Here is a 15,779-nt window from a genome sequence, read left to right as displayed (position 1 = left end):
AAAATGAGAGAAGATAGAGAGATGAATTTTGATCGGATAACGATGATTACAGACTCTGGCGGACGCATACAAACGAGGTGGAAAATGTTTCTTGCTTCGATTAATCCCGCGCATGTTTTGTTATTTATTTGCTCGATTATGCCTGCTTGCCCGGTATCGGGGGCGCGTTAACCGCGCGTAAATAAATGATGCCGGAAAATTGAATCGGCGCCTGAGTTCGGCGGGCAGTTTTCTCTCGTTGGGAGGCTGTTCTCTTTCGAAGTCGCATCCGCGAGTGCCACCGGTGCCGGTTCAATTTCCTAACGTCATTAGTCATCGAGGCCAACTCGGGCGATATCGAGCACTTACTGCGATCGCTTGTCTGAGCTTTGGACTTGTCGCGAGTTCGCGCGCGAAAATAAAACGTCACGACCTTGCGCGACAAGAGCTATTCTGTAATTTCGCTCGCGACGAGAGCGTTTACACCGTGTGGAATTAATTTGTAAAGACGCCGATTTACAAGAGCGAGCCGCCAACGACGGACGGGAGAGAGAGGAAGAGAGAGATTTATGCCTGCGGAAAATGGGAGGACGTAGCGCATCGAACCGCCGCTGGTATCGATTCGAGGCGATAACACGCAGCTATTTGAATTCGCTCCAGCCCGCCGCGCGACACGGCTTGAAATTCAATGAAAATTCACCGGCGATAAAACTTCTTGACGCTACGTATATAGGACGCGTGGTTCATCAACCTGGCGATCACGCCGTTTCGCAGCACGTTTGTGCGCCCTCGTCCCTTCCATCTCTTTCAACTTCGCGGGATTTCCTATGCATGTGTACATTCCTTTCGAGAAAATAGTCTTCGGGTAACTCCTCGTCGTCGGAAATCGTATTTTATTTTACACAGGTTGCAGCATTTTTAATCTTCAACTCCAAAAAAAATGCATGTATCACTTTGGATTCATAATCTTTCGCTCTCTTCCGTTCATGAGAGGAACAAGATATTGCGAGTTATCGTAAAAACTGCTAGCGTATCGGTTGGTATGCGGAGCGGCGCGCTTTGAAGTTCATAGTTTCGATGGTCCTTGTTTTCGCGAATTTCCGGCCGGGCGAAAATGTTTCATCGAGGTGCCGGATTGCCACCGGTGCCGCACTGGTTGCGCCAACAAAAGCACGGAAAACGATTTCAATTCGGAGTGTGCCTGACGCACGCGGACGACGCATTGTTTGGACACTATTATCGCTGTTACATCCATCGGTTTTTCCAGTTACATGCCGGTAGGTGATCGAAAGGATCTGTTCCTGGACATGGAAAATCCCTCTAAAGATGGTCGTTTACAATACATATAATAATTAATCGCGATGCAATTTTTTTATACCAAATCAATGACTTGATTAGCAGAATTGAATAGAATAAGATGGTTTGGCAATTTCGCGAAACACCAGAAATTTATTGCGAAAACTCGAGCATAAAATCTTGAGATTATCCCATCGTTTCATCCATCGGTTTTTTTATGACGGTGGGTGATCGAAAAAATCTTTCAGCTCTAAAGATTTACAAGACACGTAATAATTAATCACACAAATTTTTTTACCGAATCAATGACCTAATCATCAGAATTAAATAGAAAAAGATAGTTTAAGAATCTCGTGAAGCGCCACAGGAATTTATTGTGAAAATACGAGCGTAAAATCTTGAGGCTATTCCGTCGTTCTCGTTCGAAACGAGGTCGATCGAGCTTTTCGTTTACAAGGAAAGCGCGGGGAAAGAGGAGAAATCGGCGTGTACGACAACGATGACAGGACGCGTCGCAAAAGGAAGGAATAAACGACGACGTGTTTGCTCTCATCGCTAAAAGGCGCTAAAAGTTCCTTGTGTACGCAAGGCCTCGAATCAAAACAAGAATGAACGCTCTAGATTCCTCACGACGCCGCTTTTGAGGCCACGATAACGTTTCCTCGTCGTCGGGAATTATATACGCGGTCTAATAATAAGAGAGACATCGGTTGCGGAAACGGAATGCGGAGGAAACGGAGTGTCGATGACTGAATAAAGCGTTCGCGAAAGAAGAATCCGCCGTGAAATAACGGAGACTCCGGCCTTAAACGTACAATCGCGTGCGCGTCCTATATCCGTGCGAGTCTGTCTATTCATCCGCGGAACGTCGTTTCTCATCGAGGGCGAAAGACTCCGCTGCGAGAAACTCCGTTGCCCAGTTCACGAGAGAGAACGCGGCATTGTTTCGAGGAGCACCGGGAAAAACGTGGCACGGAAATCCCATTCGTTGCATCGCGAGCCCTCGCGTCGTGCATGCAAACAGTCGAAAAACTGACGAGAGCGTTCGTCATTATTCGTTTCCCGTTAACGACGAGTTTCGTGTACAAGCGACAAGAAAGAGGTTTGTGAAACATTTTCATCACGAGAACCCGCGAAAAACCACGATAAAAGTAATTAACTAAACCGCGCTATTTTTCTAAATCTGAAACGTTTCGATTTTTTATTTATTATTTTGGCATCACTTTAACAACGAAAAGAGAGATATGATTACTCTACTTTTAATAATATAAAAATATAAAAATAATAATATAATAAAATAATAATAATAAAATAATAATAAAATAATAATAATAAAACAAAAATAAAATATAAAATAATAAAAAAGTTAAAAGAGATTTATTATGTGTATCATTTTTATGATTAATTAAATATTTTTTGATATATAATTTTTATTGCGTTGGCTAGAAATTAACGAGAAATTTCCTTCGTCTTTTACAATGCGACGATGTACATGTAGAACTTTCGTTTTTTAAGGTGTCACGTCTGATACATCCTGGCGAACGCTCGGAAACACAGGTTTGCATCCGTTGCAATGCAAATTTCGCGACGCTATTAATGCAGGCCGTCAGTTAGATAATTATTACGCGCGTGTTATAATTTCAAATGCGATTGTACGCAGCCGTAAATTTCGGGAATCATTAATAACCGATTCGAAACGCGAATTCTAAAGCACTGATGAATCCTAGTCGTTAATTGCTCGTTTTGGTTTTCAAAATCGTCGTCAGAAACTGACAGCTGCCGTTGCTCCAATTGTATTTAAATGCGAGAGAGATCGCACGACTTTATATTTCGCATTCGGTTGTTAAATTGTAACGGGTAGGATATAATTTGACTGGCGGAAAATTGCGATTTATCGAATACGCTTGAACACGAAAGAAAGTTGTTAAAATGCACACACGTTTGCAATTATAAACGAAATCCAAAACTCGCAGATATACGTAAATCAATGCAGATCGCTACCATTAATCTCACATTTATCGGACAGTATTCAATCTTCCACCCAGTACCGATAAAATTGCAATAATGCAAGAGCGCAGATACTCAGAATCTCCACCAATCAATCATTAAAATTTAACGATTGCATCATTATTTCAACCGATTGTTATCGCGCATTATTAACTTTGGTCATTACACATATACAATATTTACATTTAAATAAAGACATGATAATTAAGACAAATAACTCGTATTGCTTTATGCGAACATGTTTACGTCAGTTTGAAATACATGTGTAGCAAAAAAAATTTATTTAATTCGAAATAAAACAGCACACCATCTGTTTGTGAAGAAAAATATAACGCAACAAATGAAGGTAAATCTGCGAAATTTCGGCCTCCATCATGGTAATAAAATAAAAACGAACAATGATTCGAAGAAGATTGAGGGGATATGAACTGTGGACGATGGAGAGGCGTTTCGCGCGTGTCTCGATGGGTGAAATTTCCTCGTTTTTCCCTTAATATTCTTTTTTCCTTGCCGGCCACGTTCATCCCCTTTCCCAAGCCGACGTATCGACGCCTCTTCTCCAACCCTCGCCCCCACCCTTTCTTTTGACAATCGATCATACGTCGACGTTCGTCACGCGATTCCACCGTCGGTCGAAAACTATCGCGGTCATTAATCTGTCCGACCCTTTCGGATCCTATGTGCTGTTTTCGATCGAAGGATACGAATTGTCTCTGGATCTCTCTAACTTGGTGTTTCGATCTTACTCGAAAAAATCGCATCATTAATCCTTCCTGATCCTGCCGATTATTTGAACACGTCAAGCTAATCGATCTATTTTATGATCCTCTATTTTTCTTCTATCTGCTATCTTATTTGTTTTTTTATTTAAATTCTACAGATGGCTGGTTATTAATCCTTGCCGTGATTCGTCAATCAAAACGTGTTTTAATTTGAGTCGTATATTCTAATTGGAAACGATGGATACGCAGATTTTGTCATCCAATGAATACGGAAAAAATATTTACATTTGATAAAAATATATTTAAATTAAATTAAATATGTTTAAATAAGTTATCGATATTTTTATGATGCACTGGAATGTGTGTGTCCCAAATATTGACAATTGAAATATTTTATAAAAGTATTAATTCTTGGTAAAATAATTATTTTGTTCTTGATAATCAAAAGAAAAAATTACAGTGGTAATGTATATTATGTTCAATGCTCAATATATTTATGAAAATTAATATACTTGGTTAGTTTTGAAACAAATATCTTAGATATTATTAAAATTTCATTATCACAAAAATATATATACAGCCTTTTATAGATTGTTATAATTAGATATAATTAGATTGTTATAATTAGATCGTTATAGATAAACTGTTATAAATTTTTATAGATGTTTATAGATTTTATCGTTTGTTAAATATTGTTATATACGATATTTATTTTTAGAGTTTGAAACGTGTTAATACATTTCGTTTGCGAACTTCTTTTTAAATATTAATGATTCTGTTGATATTTAAGGTAAAATATCGCGAAAAAGACTTGATGTAATACATTCGGCAATTCGTAGCCGATCGAAATGAATTTTCCATTTGATCTTCCAGGAATACAAGCGAGTACAGACGTCTGATTCGCACTGCAGTAGTATAGCTCGAAATTGATCAGACATTCATGTACTAGTGTACTTCTTTCGAGCGCGGATTTTTAATATTTAATCCACTATACTTCGTGAATAGCTACATGACACCTGATACCAACTTGTATATCGCGTCATTCGTATCAAACGTGTTCCATTATTTTTGACAAAAGTAAAAAAAAAAACAAGAGAATAAAACAATTGGTATCATTATGTGAATATATTAGATAATTAGTAACATCTAATAGAATAAATTATTTAAATAACATATAAATAATTAAAAAAAAATAAATTATATAATAAGCAAATAAATTATTTAAGAAAATAAATTATTTTAATAAATATGCCCGCGTAAAATTTCATAAAATTTTACTTTCATATTATATTTTAAATATCTTTAATAACATAAAAATATTTTTACATGACAATAAATAATTTTTTTGCAAAATAAAAATGTACAATTTTCTTTAAACAATTTTTATGTTATTATATATATACTTATAGTTTATAAACTTTAATTATGGTTTATGAAGATATTGCATTATGCAAAATGAGTGCTCAATTTTAAATCTCAGTCAATTGCGAGATAGAAAATTAGTTTTGCAAAACTATCGCAAAATTAATTCTTATATTCGTCAAGTAGAAAATATTTCTTGCGTAGTCGCGGTACGCGAGAAACCTCTGCTGGATTAAATGTTTAATTCTGAATTCTCCGGGAATTCTCTTACAACGAAACACAAACTTGTCGAAGAGAAACAATTTTATCGTAAAACACTAAGCAAACTTTTGTAGCGCATTTCGTCGTTATCAAAAAAAGCCGTTTCCTACCAGATACGAGAAACTGTTAATTATTGAAAGCATTATCCTGTTCTAATAAATATGTAACTTTTATTGAATTATTCAATTTTTAATTGTAATAACTCGATAAATTCATTTTTTTAACATAATGTCAACTCTATATATGTAAATAAAGATCAAATTATTCGCTATTTCTAAATGTTTATATTGCATACTTTACAATTATTGTTGATTTATATTTATTGAATAAACATGTCTCGCAATTCCCAAGGGACAAAAGCCGAAAATCGCGGTTTTCCATAATTTCAAACAGTGAATTGAAAATTCTGAAAAAATCAGAGCGATAATTTTTTAACGGAGCAATTAGGAACGTCCGCGCACAAAGCCGAATGTTCGTTCAGGTCAATCGACGGATGATTGTCCATACTCTCGGCTATAACGACGATGATCAAGCCGCGCTTCGACGAGCCGAAAATTGCGATTTAATTGAGTACCGATGGTGGCCGTCGAAAAAAAACAGCTCGCGCGATATAGGACAGTTCGTTATGGAATTAAATACTTCCGGCCGGCGAGAGGTTGGCGGCCAAAAGAGGGGCCGTGGGATTTTTCGCTTGCATAAAAGACTAAATCCTCCCGGGCCGGTAGTTTTTCGTCGTTAACGTATCGCCGAGTCGAATTTATCGAACAGCCGCACTGGGTGTGATTAAATTCAAATTTTTTTATCCTTTCCCTCTCTCTCTCTTTCTTTCTCTCTCTGCTACCCTGTGGCCTGTCGAAGAGAGATTAATAATAACAAAGTGCACATGTATTTCGTGCGCAGGATTCGCGAAACTCGTCACGAGCGGCAGCTTAGAACATATTACGGTCATGCAACCGTTTCGAATGGGCAAGAGTGAGGTAAAGGGGCATGTCTCGTTGCTGTTTTGTCGATGAAAATGTAATTTTTCTTTATTGGATCGTTGGCAGGTGCGCTGATTCGTCTTATGTCTTCGGCGGAAGACGAATGACCGATCGCGATGTACGAAACACGAAAGTCTAACGATAGTTGCAATAACTGCACGATAGCTTTAGTCAAGGTATATATATCGGTTTTAATGCATTCTCTTTGAAATAATGATAAACAACGTGTCATCGGACTATTTTGCTTATAAATTAAATTTATATATTATAATAATTGGCAAATTTTACCAAGAATTTATGAAGAGAGCGAGAAAATTGTTGTAATTTCTGATATTATTTTCTGTATTAATGCATATTTGAATTTCGTTCAATCTCCAAGAGAAGCGCTCTTTTTTCATCGCTATAATAATTAAAAACAAGCAGACATTTTCCCTAAGAGCGGAAAGTTTGTGAAATCAATTATTTATAATTAATGTTGACAGCGTCTTACTTTTCGCGCGCTGCCGAAAATCGAAAGGCGTGATCTACACGAAACGCAATGCCTCGCTCTGTCGCGCACAAGCCACTTCTTCGACGAAAGTGTTCAAACTAACAAAGTAGCGCTTCGCGAAGCGTAATGCACGTACACACACACACACAGTGGATGAAATAGAGCATCGCTGTAAACGTACACAGCTGCCTCCGCTTAGGTGCGCATAGAAACGCATTCTCGTGCTAACTTGGAGAATGGCATCTGGGGACGCAATCTTCTCTTTGCGTTACATCGCGACGTCATGCCGGGGCAATCCGCGTAAAAAGGCTCAACACAACCGCCACCGCACTTTGCAACTGCAACGCGTTGCAACTACGTCCTCCTCCCCCGCGTTTGTCTCGCTCCCGACCGAGTTCGGCGTCGTTACACGCGTGAATAAACGAAACTCTCTGGCGCAGTCCCCTCGAGCCAGATACACTTTTCCCACAAGCGAAATAGATCCCCGCGTTCGTTGCCAGTTTTCCAATATTTCCGATCTTGGCGAAGACATTCAACCGGCAACCAACGTCTTTTCGGACTGGGATGATGAAATTTAGTGGGTTGTACTCGGTATTTACTTCGAGAATATTGGGTCGATATTGCTCCGAAAATATCGGTATATTTGAGCGATTTTTTCGATAGGGACAGGTTAAATTTGATCGCGCGAAAAACGATGTTCGATTCTCGAAATATTTCGCGAAATTTTTCAGCGATAAGTGACACGAGCGAATCCGCTGTATAAAAGCGGATTAAAAATTTCTCTCGAATGCGCAAAAGAGCGAAACATTCGCCTTGATTGGATCGTTACACGATTCGATAACGCTCAACTACCGTTTTCAGCAGATTACCGTGGCTCAGGCAAATCCGAAATCAAATCGAAGAAATGCTCGACGAAAAAAAAAAAAAAAAAAAAAAAAAACGAAACATAGCGACGGTGGCATTTTATCCGAGGCTCGCGAACGATTTCAGCCAAAAGCTTCGAACCTCGTCGGATTATCGAGCCGATTAGAACTGCTTCCACGTTTGGTTTAGCAGATATCTGATTGTGAAATCATTTTTAATCACTTGGATGCAAGAATCAATTTTAATCGCTTTGATCGTCGCCGCCGACAGCTGTCCCTGCGCTTTCCAACGTGTCTTTAATTAATTTGAGAGAGTGGCCATTAATTCCGACCTAACATCAAACTATCTACTCTTCGCGACGACAGTGTCTCGGTTCGAACATGCAAATATATTCGTAAAAGCATTATTCAAAACATATTCATCTTAAAAGGATTAAAGATTAAACATTCGAGAAAATCCATGTAATAATTATATTCAAAAAATTTTCGAATTTTATAGCAAAATTCTACTTTTTAACCGAATATTAAAAAAAATTGTATCGCGATAATTAATGAACATCCGACTCGAATGAAGACGATTACGTTCAGCATCATTTACCTAACGAAGATCGAATTGCTCGCACGTCGTTTTAATGGTCGGAGCCTGTAGTTAATATCGACGGGCACACCTTTGTGCCTCTGTGCATGGCGCTCGCTTGACACGCGGCCGAAGGGAGCCATTAGCTCCTGTCTAACATCAGGAACGATCTATCACGCTAACCCCCGGCGATGTTGCACCGAAATTTGTCGGGCCGAATAGCCGGCGGTGCTTCAATCAGCACGATCGATAACGAGCGTAACGAGATTATTTTCGACAAGCATTCGTAGCCCGCTGAATCACACGTAGAAATGAGATCCCCTTTATTTACGATATTCCCTTTCCGTGCCATCCTCGCCGGCGCTTTGTTCACCGCAAGTGTTATTCGACAATGAATCCACCAAGTTGGACGCCGAAATGAATCTCTCGAAAATCGCGTTCTGATCCGACACAGTCGCATACGTCCATGAACATGCGAATTCTGAGCGCTCGCTGTTATCTCAGCAAAAGTCTGCCTGTGTGCACGTGCTGCTCATTTGGCTCTCGTGGGCATTTCTCAGTCTTTTGTTTCACGAGCGTATATTATAAATGATAAAGGACTCTTGGTGCTCATTACGAGCCCGTTGAAATAATCTCGACCACATCGTTTTTATTCATTCTCTCTCTCTTCCTCTCTCGCTCTCTCTCTCTTGCTCCCTCCTCTCGTCGGAAGCCAACGGCGACATTTTCGCGTCCGAGTATCGCCGCTGCTCGTTATTCACCGGCGTTAAACAGCGAAAATTTCAACAAAGCCTCGTCCGCGCCGGGGATGTCCCCACCCAACTAAGCGAAATACAATGAATATCCGAGCGCGTTCGTCCGGATTCGCGACGATCGGGGGGCCCACATGTGGAGGTTCCGCGAAACTTTTAATCTCTCCCGTTTTCAACTGACAATGAGGGGGCAAAGGGGAGGAAAGGGGATAGGTCGTGTCACGAATTCACGATACCGCGCCTCCTCCCCTTCGCGAGGGTGATACGTTTCGCGTATAAAATCGTTTAATCTGTTAAAAATACAGATCCGACATTCTACGACACTGCACATAATCATTCGATAGCGCGCATTGTGAAAATCCACGGCTGCACGCCGTGTATTGATAGAAATATCCGACACGTTCGTTTTTTTAGCCCGTTACTGTCGCGCCGTTGGAGCGGAAGACTGTCGTCGCAACTATATGACATTAAAAAAAAAACCAATATTTTGTAAAGCATTATAGCAGAGCTATTTACGAAGAGCATAAATCGCCGAGAGAGATTGCAGCGCGTTTGAAAAAATTCGCGCAAGCGTTTCGCACTCGTGATTATTGCCTCAATATTTTTATGCGACGACTCTTTCTCTCTCTCTCTCTCTCTCTCTCTCTCTCTCTCTGCAATGCGTTGCCTCTGGTCTAAACCTACAGCGGTTAGCCGAGTAACGAGCGGTCGAGTAATGCCGAAACATTAATCGTACCTGGTGGTTCACCGAAACCGAAACGTCGATTTGCGGCGCGGTTCGTCACCGGTTAAACGCCGCGGAACTCCAAGACGATCCGTATTCGCCGATGCGTTAACTCGTTTTTGCGTTATTTGCATGGCCGCTAACTATTAAAATCCGTGTAATCTGTTATGTTTTTTATTTACTTTTATTTTTTTTTTATTTTTTATTTACGCATTTAAATTAGCTCGTCGCGAATGCGAATAATTAATTTTTATCTTGCAGGATAAATCTGTACATGATTAGCTTGTGATATTTCACAATAAAGTTATATTTCTAGAAATATATGTATTTATTATATTTTATGCAATATTTTTTATATTTTATAGAATATGTATTTTTTTATTTGTACAATATTTTATATATTTTCTATTTCTTTTTTAACGAAAAAGGTTAATTACGGAATAATTGAAAAATTAATAAGTTATAGAATAATTAAAAAATTTATTCGAGGGAAAAAATTTATATAACACCTTTGCATGATTATTCGTATTATTTTATCAAAAAATATTAAATTGTTGGAATAATTCATTGCAATTTACAGATATGTCGAAAATTAGATTCATGGAAAACGGGGATACAGAATATACTTTGATGATATATATATAAGATTAAATAAAAGAACAATTTTTATTCTTTTAGCAATAATCAGAGTTGAATAGGTGAAAATTAAGCGATAGAAACTCGGTCATTATTTCTCCAACAATTCAATGCAACGAGTGTATCTGGTATATATATGCGTTTAGAACACGAGAAGCACAACAGTTAAGTAGGGCAGAATGCGTATTCAGGAATTAATTGCGTTCGTAACTCGTTCGTTGAATTATATCGCGGTAGTTACGCGTGTCAACATTGCCGGCAACCCACACTAACAGACGCGAGAGATTCGATTTCGCGATTGGCTCGCGTATTGTTACACCGAGTTGTCCCATTTACGTTCTACGAAATATCGAATTTCGATCGCGCGTGTATCTTCCTTTATTGGCCATCACCGGTTCGTACGCATGACGTTCGTCTCTCTTCGCTGCTACGAGTAATCGAGCGTGATTTTGCCCCCGCTGGAAGAAAAATATTTGACACAAAATATGTGATACACAACATGTTCCATATGAAGGTAATATTCCGACAGAGAAATTTAAATCAATTTTTATTTAACAAAAATATCAGTAAAAATTTTTTATTACGATCGTTGTAAATTTTTATATCTTAACTTTTATACATCTTATATTTTTTTAATCTTAATTTTTAATATTATATTTTATATAATAAATATTTTTATGAAAATATCAAGAGTACTAATAATATACAGAGCTTGTTAAATATAAAGTTTAAAGACCGTTATCGCTTAGATATTTTCACCGAAGAAAAACTTTTAAATTACTCGCCATGTTTCTACTTGAAATCACTCGTGCATTCCGGGACGCTTCGTATGCGAGAAAAGTCGCAGCTTAATTCAGCATGTGTGTGTGTCGTTCTGCGTACTTTAATTTGTTTAATAGACACGTCCTTGTGCGCGCAGCTGCTGCTCTTGCCGGTTGAACGGGCATACGAGAAGTTGGCGATAGCGCGAGCGATGTGGTGAAAAAATAGTAAAAAAAATGAATTTTTGTCAAATAAACGTGTCCGAATATTTTGTTATCGCGAATGACGCATGGTGCACGATAAAAATAGAGAAAAAAAGGAACGGAAAAAAGGAGGGAAAAAAGCCGGACAAAACTTGATCCCAACGTGCGCCGGGAACGCGCGCGACTCTATAAAATATTCGCTCGGAAGCGTTTATTTGGGGATTTACGCGCGTTTGTGCGTACGCGCGCCACTTTTTTCCCTCATTGTATATTTTTCTCTCGTGGCGTATCTTACGCCATTCAACATATTAGCCCAACAATGTCGATTAGCGTGCCGTATCTATCGATCGTTTACGCACGATGATTGCTTGACAGTCCTCATCTTGAGTCATCTAGAGGCGATCGAATTAACGCACGTTTCCTTTACAAAATCGGATAAGTAAAGCAAGAGCGAAATAATCTGCCTTACGTGACCTTACGCGGATTCGTAGCTCGCGGCGGCGGGCAAAAGTCACTAACTCGGGTCGAAGGAGAGATAAAAATCTGGGACAGACAGGGATGGGGTAACGACGGTGGGAGATGGGATGGGGAGAGAGGAGGAGGAGGAAAGGTCAGAATCGCGCGGAATCTACTGGTACCGGTCCAGGTCTGCAGGAATGAAATTGTGAAGTTTCAAAGCACCCTCGAAGCTTTAAGCACCGGCGAGGTACCTCCACGCTGCGCTTTACCAAACGGAATTCTCCCTTCTTTCCCTCCCCTCCTCCTCCTCCCAGCTCATCCTTCTAGAGGCTGTAGTTCTTTCTTCCCGGAAGAGGACGTACGTTTCCTCCCTTTGTTCGGTGCGGATTCCAACTCGGCGGGAAAAAAAGAGGAAGTAAATTGAATAGATCTCGCAAACCTTACAAGAAGAAGCGCAGACGGGGCAGACGGAGCAAAGCTTGGACACACGCTAAAGATAAGCGAGGGATGAGAAAAAAAAGAAGGCCGAGAGAAAGAGGGAGAGGGAGGGAGAGGAAAGAACGGATCACATTTCTCAGCGCTGGATACACTTTCAGAAAACCTTCGTTAACGGAAACGCCGGGGTCGTTCGGTGAATTCCTTCCCTTTCTTACGCGTACGTCCTCCGTAATGACGCGATCGCCCCATTTCTCGCGAGTTTCTGCTGGAAACCCAGAATATATCTTACGTATATGCATTTGTAACTATGACGTTTCGCATTTCCTTCGCTCCTTATTTACGTGTCAACAATATGAGCATGAAGCTTCCGACGCTTGCGGTATGCAAATGCGCTCTTGCACAAAGGGGCGTTCTAGAATGCCGGAAGTACGTGAACGGTGCATTTCCTGAGTTTTATCATCGCGTGCGAATTGAGGCTGAGGGGAAAATGGATCGATGGACAAGCGAATTTTAACGTAACGCGAAGCGCTGCCTCCGAGGGTGGAAAAAATAATAACAAATCGTTAGGAAGACAGCGCGTGTTCCGTGTGTGTTTTTCTCGACGAAATCAGTTATGGCGCCGTGCATGAAAATTTTTTCGCGTCATCTGGAAGGAATAGTCGAACGTCGCGGAATTTCTTCGCCTCTGCAGTTTATACGTTTCGCGTTTTTTTTTTCGATGCATCGTAGCAGCGGAGTGCGAGACGGGATGATCATTAAATCTTTATAGGGAAGCGCTCGTTTAGCAAAATTGCAGATCGGCGCTCTCGGCCCGAAAGGTATTTGCGAGTCTTCTTCTTCTTCTTGACTCTGGCCGCCAGGACGCTCGCAATACGAGTTACCCTCGTAAAGAGGATTTTCGTTCCTGGAAGAGTAACGACAAAGGGCCTCAAAGGAAAAAGTTTTCACTACTGACGAAAAAGGAGCAACCTTCCATGTGCGGCTATAGTTTTCTCTTTTTCTTTCTCTCTTTCCTTTTTTTCCGATACGCGTTTCATCATCCTATATTAAGGCCAATTATTTTCTGACATCTGCAATTTCGTTGTATTCCATCGTTGGTACCGTTTAATAGCTCCTGTCGGTGCGACAAGGAAGATTTTTCCGCAAGATATTTCAAGGAAATACGTTTCGCGAAAACAATCTGTGTAAACCGAAGAATTTCCGAATAGCTTTGCATTTATATCGCGCGACATGACATAAAAACAAGTTACTTTTATTTCCGAGTAAAAAAATCTACCGGTAAATATATTGTGAATGATGTACGCTCGCATAAATATGTATTCACTTTAATTTTAATCCCGGAAAAATATTCCGCGTAACAACGTTTACGCATCCGGAAAAAAATGGAGACTGCATCGACAGTGTTTTCCCGAAAAACTTTTAAACACGGTGTGTCAGGTTATTTTGCCCGGAAGAAATATTTTATTTTCGGATTAAAAAGAAAAGATTGCACATTGATTTTCAACAAAGAGAGCTGACATAAAAATTAAAACTTATATTCGTAAAATTATTTCTCGAAAATGTCTGTACGTAAAAGAATTAATGGCACTATAAAAATCTGTCAGATGTCACGGGGATAAAAATATTCATACAAAAATAAAATAAAATAAAAAATGTATAATGAATATATTTTCCTAAAAAAATATATAAATATTGAGAAACTTTTCTATTATTTTTATTATTGCTTTTTTATTATTTATTTCATATTTATATTTTTTTCCCATATTCATAGATTTTTTCACATTTTATCGGATTAAATTTTCGATAATAATCAAAAAGACAGAGAGAGAGAGAGAAATCGATATTAAAAGTAGAATCCACATATTTTGTGCGTTCGAAATTTTATTCCTGCAACGGCTTTAACGAGGCAAACGCCTCGGTTATGAGATTCGTGAGTGTAAGGGGCGTCTGTTGGGGATACTAAGGGCAGTCAATTCGCTTTGGATTACTTTCCGAACACCCCGTGCGTGCGTGCGCGACCAACCAACCGACCGTATCGCACGAACGGGCAAGATTCAATAAGACCGGGTGGATATTGCTGACCTGAACTTACGTTGTCGAATGTCTCTGAGCAGAATTCGAAATTCGCCTGAGGGGGACGATACGAACCCTCCTACCCCAGCTTCTCCCAGCTGCTTCTCTTTTTCCCCTCATCATTTCTCAAGAACGCGCTGCGTTCCTTCTCTCGAACACCGATGAAAAGTGAGAGACAGCTTCGAAATGATGCGATAACAGACGGTCGCTTTACTCACCGAATAAAAAGACCCGAATATTAGCGGCATTTTGTTAGATCGTAAAATGAAAAGAAAATTCTCGCTGCGAGAATCGAAATAATTTATAATTGCGCAACATTAAATATTTTTTCTCTCTCCCTTTCATCAGTCACGATTAAAAAAAATATTAAAAAAGATTTTAAAAAATGCATCAAGAGAGATCATATTTTCACGCAAAAAATTGTTTAAAAATGGTCCAGTTACTTTCTCTCGTGCGTTTGTCGAGATTATCTCTTTTTTTATCCTCTTCATTCTCTTTCAATCTTCTCGTTTGGACAATAGTTAGGATTTTAGTTCGCGAAAGTTCGAGAAAGTTCGAGAAAGAAGAGTCTATCATTCCCTGGGAAAAAGTAAATTTTCGAGTTAGATGTTCGTGTAACTCTGGTATTTTACACACTACACACGAATGTGCTTCGTGTCGACTCGATCGTTGTATTTTGCGATGCGAGCCGCAAAATCCGTGCAACACGGAAGCGTGTAAAAGACGGGCCGGCTTCGCTCTGTTATCTTTTGTTCCCGATTACATCGGATTCTGCGGTATCCCCGATACTCTCCATTCGCATTTGAACGACAGGGCGCTTTTTCCGTTTCATTCACTGCCGCGAATTTCGATGCGGAAAAAGCAAGAATGAAAAGGAGGAGAAAGAGGAGGAGGACAGCGCGATAAATACAATTCAACAACAGAATCATCTGTGTTTGCCGATCACGATGATCTTCAACTCTACGCGACTCGAAGTTTGCACACGGCGTGCGAACGGAATGATGAATCGGGGAACGAAACGCGCGCTAGGAATTTAAATAAATTGAAAAGTTTGCACGTCGCAAATCCGTCGTTCTCCAATCGTTCCGCCGTCTGTCGGGGATCGAAAGTTTCGTTAATAAGCAACGATGAGAGGAGAATTTATTCCTTTCACCTTCGCGGATAATTCAGTCGGATTTTCAATTTCAAAATCTCG

At 39.7% G+C, this 15,779-nt stretch overlaps 2 protein-coding genes across 3 annotated transcripts in view; one reads left to right on the top strand and one right to left on the bottom strand.

The window, feature by feature from the left end:
• Mad2 (mitotic arrest deficient 2) overlaps positions 1–4,975 on the top strand; it is a 75,614-nt gene extending 70,639 nt beyond the window's left edge. Inside the window, exon 4 of the mRNA XM_083107518.1 lies at positions 4,878–4,975. Within this exon, the coding sequence (XP_082963644.1) occupies positions 4,878–4,934 (57 nt within the window). The 3' untranslated portion in view covers positions 4,935–4,975. The remainder of the gene's footprint in view (positions 1–4,877) is intronic.
• Positions 1–15,779, bottom strand: part of Vn (membrane-bound neuregulin protein vein) — a 325,672-nt gene that overhangs the window by 69,192 nt on the left and 240,701 nt on the right. The gene's annotated exons all lie outside the window — the stretch shown is intronic.

The sequence above is a fragment of the Camponotus vicinus genome, unplaced genomic scaffold (genome assembly GCF_025532165.1).
Source record: "Camponotus vicinus isolate PSW18456_S1 unplaced genomic scaffold, iyCamVici1.0 SCAF_8, whole genome shotgun sequence".
NCBI classification, from domain to species: Eukaryota; Metazoa; Arthropoda; class Insecta; order Hymenoptera; family Formicidae; genus Camponotus; species Camponotus vicinus.
The sequence above is the reverse complement of the archived record's forward strand: the minus strand, read 5'-3'. Positions and strand labels throughout refer to the sequence as shown.